The sequence below is a fragment of the Gambusia affinis genome, linkage group LG12 (genome assembly GCF_019740435.1).
Source record: "Gambusia affinis linkage group LG12, SWU_Gaff_1.0, whole genome shotgun sequence".
Lineage (NCBI taxonomy): Eukaryota > Metazoa > Chordata > Actinopteri > Cyprinodontiformes > Poeciliidae > Gambusia > Gambusia affinis.
The window spans coordinates 8017420-8023966 of record NC_057879.1 but is presented as its reverse complement, the minus strand read 5'-3'; the positions used below and the strand labels follow the sequence as shown (position 1 = coordinate 8023966).

The 6547-nt window shown below is 42.1% G+C and overlaps 1 protein-coding gene across 1 annotated transcript; it reads right to left on the bottom strand.

The window, feature by feature from the left end:
- Positions 1-3221: 3221 nt before the first annotated feature.
- Positions 3222-6346, bottom strand: cbln12 (cerebellin 12). Its single transcript, XM_044133327.1, has 4 exons — positions 6152-6346; positions 5309-5613; positions 3738-3857; positions 3222-3648 (listed from the first exon to the last, which is right to left on the bottom strand). Exons 1-4 carry the CDS (start codon positions 6180-6182, stop codon positions 3451-3453), a joined length of 654 nt encoding a protein of 217 aa, XP_043989262.1. The 5' UTR covers positions 6183-6346; the 3' UTR covers positions 3222-3450.
- Between the last annotated feature and the right edge of the window lie 201 nt (positions 6347-6547).

Genomic DNA, 6547 nt, shown 5'->3' with positions numbered 1-6547 from the left:
CAGGTTATCAGCCCCATCATTTGAATGCAGATTTCCTGAGGTGTTGCTGTTGACCTTTTTTAGATCCTTAAACGCATACCACATGATTACTTATTGCATCGTGTTCTGGTTATTATTATTAGGCTATATCAAATATATACAAGCTTTCCATATTGTATCAAAATGTTGTTCGCGCGTCCAGCAGCAATTCCAGTAGCAATTCCAGAATCCAAGACGGGATTTTGGCGCCCTCTAGTGTCCTGTCACTAAAACAGCCATTTGTTAGAGTTTCTTTTATGAAAGGTAGGGGTCAGATTAATCTGAGAAGATAGTTATTTCTTCATTCCACCTTTAACGTAATTTATTGTATAGATCTTTTTTTTACGAGTTTCTTTTTAATGTAATGAGATGACATTAAGTTTATTAAATAATTTTCCTATAATGACATTTAGAAACATTATTTATGACCAAATTGCTCCTCAATTGTGATTCTTTTTTCATATGGCACAGGGCTCAAAACATCATGCACTTTTTCATCTCAGGACAGACTTTATCCAAATTTCCCTGGGAGATTTGTTGGAAAAAATAACGTTACCCCTCTTAATTTCTGGTGCTCTTTGTGGAATGGAAATCTGTTGCTGACGGGGTTTCTTTTTTTTTTTTTTTAGATTCTTTGCTGCCATTCTTGACACCAAACCAACATCAGCATTAAAACAGATTTTTCTGGTGTATTTACATTGTCACATATAGTTATCATAATGCTTTGGGTCAGTTTGAGTGTTTTTGTACTAATGACCACCAACTCCTTTTGCTATTCCTTGTTAAATGACCTTGCTGCTCTTCCTCTTATTGACTAGAGCAGTGTGCCTGAACCGTGATGACATTTCTTTTTTTTATTTTTTATTTTTAGAAAATTGCTATGGGAGCTCAGTTTAGAGCACAAACCTACTTTTATGCTCTTCAGCAGGCTGTCTAGTGGATTTTTGGACATGCATATCTTTTTTCTTGTACAGATGAAAACATATCTGTAAAATTATACCATAAGAAGGATATTTTTATAAAGATAATTCTAGAACAACAATGTTTCATGGGGACAAAGCCTAAAATCCTTGTAGCTGATGTATCAAAAGAAGCAGTATTACATATTTTCCTGGTACATATGGCTATTTTATGGTATAATCAAGTAAGTATGTTACCACTGGTTGTTTATATATATATCAAGCATAGCTTAAAAGAAATTTGACTTCACAAATTGATGCTTTGAAATTGGGCATCTGTCTCTTTAAGAAGCTGCTGTTCTTTTAACACTCTGTCGTTAGTATGTCGTCACAACATTTCTCTGTTAAGCTGTTTACAAACTTTTTCAGGAGAACTGGACTGAGAAATAGTTCACATATTTAGCTATACAGATGTGCAGTTCCACCAGGTGATTGCTAATTGCTGCTGCCACTAGTCTGGAGGAGCTGAGGGGCTGGAGCCTGGAGCTACAAGGAGTTGCTTTGTGCGGAGCTTTGTAGCAGGAAGGGATTAGGCAACCCCAAATGGTTTCCACGGGAAGTTAAAGGATTTCTCAAACATGCATAAAAGAATCAAAGGAGCACTCCAGGTATGTTTTTGATGAGGAGAATAATATATACACGATATAAAGCCCCCCCAAAAAATCATTTTTATATATTGCTCCCCATTTAACCATCAAACTATTGAAATTTGTAGCCTACGTGTAAAAGGAATTTCAGTGAGTAGGCTCTAACCTTGGCTCTAGCCCATGTGACCAAATACCCCTAAACATGGTCCTGTATTTATGACTGTTTTAGTAAAGAAAAACAAACAGACAAACCGAGAGCGGCGGTTCTGAACCAGGGAAGCGTAAATGACTTCATGTGACAGTGCGCCACACTTTATCCATGGATGTCCCGCAGGGATGAGCCGGCAGGCTCGCCAAAGCCTCCATCTGTCCGTGTCTCTGCAAGGAGCATCCGCCACACTCGGCACTTACACCGCGTCCCACGCTGGTGTGCCTGGTCCACGCCAACGCCAGCTCGGCTGGTGGGAGCTATATTTACAAACCGCTGCCGCCGAACGCGGCAGCATGAAAGGGCATGAGGAAATCTGCCTTGCTTTTGCAGATTAAACAGTCACAGTTGCAGTGATTCATAAAATCCTTTTTCGCATGCAGTCAAGTTGAGATGATTCCAGTTTTTTTTAGCACTTTGTTGTTTATAGAAATTTGTTGGTAAATAGACATCTTTTGTATGATGCTGACAGATAGACAGAGGAGAAACAGTCATACAGTAAACTCAAACAAAATATTTCTTTTTTAAGCTGGACGGGATATTTAGAGCACAGCTAGCTGTTAACGTAAACAAAAATTAAGGCTTGGCATTATGTCAGCACAGGAACACAAATAGATACTTTTTCACAATCATTATCTTCAACAAACAATAAATATTTCACATGAAGACAAAATAAATCAATTATTTTCATAGAGTGTTTGTAACTTTTCAGCAACGTTTTTTTGTAGATAGTTCTCTTCATTTGTTTAGTCCTAAAATTGGATGTACAGCACCTTGCAAAAGCATAGACCTCAAACCTTTTTGTAAGGTTACAACAAGAAACGTCTGTTTACATTTGTGGGATTATTTTTTTTTTTGAGATGCATAGCTGTGAAGTGTAAGGGAAATAAACCCTCTTTGATTTGATTTGTTTTCAATAAAATCCAATGCAGCTAGCTGTTTTTAGAAGTTAGACAGTCCAACTGAGTGCTATTTAATATTATTATAAATCCATGTTGTTCTGAGAAAGCGTCAGAGGTTTGTTAGGGAACGTGCATCATGAAGACCAAGGAACACTGCAGACAGGTCAGAGAGAAGAGTGAAGAGAAGTTTTGATAAAAGTATATCCCAAGTTTTCAACATCTCACAGAGCAATGTTCCACGAACTATTTGGAAATGGAAACACTATGGCACAACTCTAAGCCTACCAAGATAAGGCATTTGACCTAAAGTGAAGTAGAGGATCAGTCAGAGAGGCGGGCAAGCAGTAACCCAGAAGAAGCTGCAGAGATACACATTTCAGATTGGATAACCTATTGATTGGACAACCATCAGTCATAAACTCCACCAATCAGAATTTTATGAATAGACGCAAGAAAGGGAATCAAAAGAAGTACTTTTTGCAGTTTTCCAGAAGTCATGTACGGGAAATAACAAGCATGTGGAGGAAGGGACTCTGGTAAGATAAAAAAAAAAGCCCTCATCCTGTGTTACGATGACCCAGTCAAAGTGAGCCTGTCTTGGAAAATGATGTTCGCAGATGCTCTCCACCCAATCTAACCGAGCCTGAGATGTTTTCCAAAGAACAACGGACTCGTGATGTCAAGAAGTTCAAGAGGTGTAACTGCTTTTGCAAAGCGCTGTAGCACCCGTCACTCACACCTTTCCTGTTACCCAGCACTTCCATTTTCCACCCGTCTCACAAGGGGAAGACGAGGAAGCCGGAGAAGGTGGAGTATTTCCAGCCTCCCATCAGGTTCCCTCTCTCCAGTCTGAGGTAGGCCTTGTCGCCCTTCTCCAGAATCACCAGGCCCGCGTTGGTCGCCGCTTCTCTGGTCACGTCTTGGTCTCCCGCAAACGCTGAAATCATCGGCCAGCCATTCACCATCAGGCTGACCTAAAAGACATCAAACATGCGAATCAGGGAGAACGCACGAAGCAGCTACAACCTCAACTGCAACTGCTTGAATTAAGGTGACAGCATACCTGAATAGTCTGCCTGTTGTAGGCCTTCACGACGTGGAAGTTGAAGCTGTAAACCCCTCTCCGCGGAGCGACGAAGACGCTGCTCTCTTGGTCAAAGTGAGTGCCTACGTTGACTAAAATCTGCAGAGATTTCGAGGAGGAAAACGCAGGCGAGGTAGGCGATGTCAGCAAGGAAATTGTCAAGAGAGTCCAAGGTATGACAGAGAAAAGAAAGACACTTTGAAGAAGGGTGAGGGCTGTCGTTAAAAGCTTTCTGGAACGTGCATTCATGCCTTCTCCAAGGTCACTCCAGTAACTCTATTTATTACGCATTCAGTTGGACATCACTCTCAAAGCTATTGATTCTCTCTTCTACATTTGCACTGTAAAAAAGCCTTGAATGTGCTGCATAATCTCACAATTTTGTGGGCAGCACACCAAGTCCAAAAGTTCAATCTTTACCTTATTATCATTTAGCCTCGGTGGCTGGACGTAATCAGATGTGCATTCTTATTAGCAGACGCGGGACAACAGAAGTACCCATCTTATTTCACATCTTTGCAAGCACTGGGATTTCCTGTGTTTATCATTGTTATGCATAGAGATGCAAAACTTCAGAAATCCAACTTTTTGCACAGTTTTACACTCAGACCAAGATGTTTGCCGGAGGTCTTAACCTGTCAGTGTCGGGTAATGCTCTTTAAAGTAGTGATGTTACTTGCTTAGCGCCTAGTAGACCTCAAGCACAAACTATTTCCAGACAGAAATATTTTTGTTATATTTTGGTTTGGAGATGATCTCTCCCAGGAAACTTAACGCGTGGTTCTGAAAAATATCATAGATCCTATTCTGGCATTTATTGTGTAATGTAGCACCCAATTTAGTAATCAGAGCCTAATGTGATCACATTGAGGCCACTTCTGTTTGCTCTAAAAATGGGTCAGCAAGGAAACAAGAAGACAGAACCACAGACTAATCTGTGAAGTTTCAAGTTCCAATTAGTTTTTCCCTCCCTGGCTCGGTGTTCTCAGTCCTCTTTCTTAAAGAGTTCTTATTTTTCTTCTTTTGCCCTTGCTAAAATTGTCTTGGTCCTGATCCAAAGTGGCAAACTGTCCTCCGACCTACTACAGAACGGTGTACCACAGGAGACCCTGTTCAGTTCGTTGAGATGTGAAACAAAATAATTCGGGCCAAAATAAGGTGTTTGTGGCCTTTATATGACAGTAATCAAACGAGTAAGAGTCGAACTCGGTACGGCCGTGATCTTTATATATAGGGGGCGCTCTGATGCTCTGAGTGTTTGGTATTCTGATAAGGCTGTTTTCTGGGCTGATAGTGGCTCATCGTTACAATATTGCTGTGTGTTTAATTATCAACCCTGTAAGTGATAGCTCCGTTTTCCAGCTGCATTCTCAATATTCCAATTTTGTCATTGGAACCTCATTTAGTCAACCTAAAGTCTGCAGTACCATGACTCTCTGAATAGGAAAAACTATTTACTCCTTCCACTAATAGACTGATTAAATTTTGATAAATAAAATTCGGTGGCCTGCAACAAATGCCTCCTTAAAGAATACTTCAAAGCTACTCACATTATCAAAGTAGATGATCATGGTGCGGTTGCTCATGTCTGTCGGCTCGTGGTTGGTCTGCCTGCTGGCCGAGAAGGCCACCCGTCCTGAGCCGGAGCGGACGGACATGCCCAGAGCGCTGCCAGCGGGCTCCGACGAAGGCGTGGAGTCACACACCACCAGGCACTTCCCCTCCAGGATGATGGGCTCCGTGTCGTTCTGGGCGCCGCTTTCCAGGGGCGCCGAGAGCAACAAGAGCAGCTGCAGCAGCAGGCTCAGTAGTATCAGGAGGTCAAAGTGGACAGACCAGATTGGCATGGCTGAACCTGGTGAAACAAGCCGCGAGACGGTCTGAAAGTAACTTTTGAGCGATGTGAAGAGTTAAGAGACACGCGCTTGGACAGAGTCAAAAAGATATTTCATATTCCCTCAGCAAAAAAAAAAAAAAAAAAAAAATGAGACAAGGAAGAAAATGGGATGGACGACAAAGCAAAAAGTGATGAGGCAGGATTCTGGAGGGATGACAGGGAGACCCAGAAGGAGAGACTGAGAAAGGGAACAACTCCACTGAGATACCATCTGTCTTTTACACAGAGACCCCCTCCCTCCCTCACGCATCCTCAGCACACACACCTTCACGAAAACACCGTCTCAACATATGCTGTAGCGCCACACACTAACAGGTCTTGGTCAGCTCAGTATCCTCCTCTGTTCTTCTGACTGGCTGAAATGAAACATTGGTTTGGGGAGGCTGCCCCTGTATTGAGCCTCAGTTTGAATGAACATTGTTTCTGAATATTTACCATTAAATAGAACGACTATTTGCTTGAAAGAATAGATGGTAAATAAAAACGAGACAATCACCTGTTTTCAGCTGAAGAAGCTTGTGTCCCATGTCAGCAAACCCTGCGAGATCCGTCCAGCCGAAGTCAGGCGAAGCGGGAAAAATCCTTGTTTTGCAGCTCTTCCCGTCACATTCTCTCACAACGCTACAAGTCGAGCTGATCACCGATCTGGAGTATCCTCTGATCTCTCTCTCTCTCTCTCTCTCTCTCTGTGGGTGTGTGTTTGTCCTCCCTTCTCTTCTCAGCCACCCCCTCTGTTCATCTGCTTCTTCCTCACCCTCTTACCTTGCATCCACCCACTCACCCTAACAGAGGAATAAAGGAAGGTGACTGGGAGTCTGCTCAGCTTCAAAGAGCAAAGTTAGAGAGAGTCTGTCAGTTGTTTTTCTTTCTTCTTCTTCTAGTTTCCAGGAAG

Coding starts and splice junctions, on each gene's coding strand:
- cbln12 (XM_044133327.1), bottom strand. CDS start 6,182: ATGGGACACAAGCTTCTTCAGCTGAAAACAG. Junction 5,614..6,151: donor GCTTCTTCAGCTGAAAACAG/GTGATTGTCTCG, acceptor TTGTTTCACCAG/GTTCAGCCATGCCAATCTGG. Junction 3,858..5,308: donor TGATCATCTACTTTGATAAT/GTGAGTAGCTTT, acceptor AAATCTCTGCAG/ATTTTAGTCAACGTAGGCAC.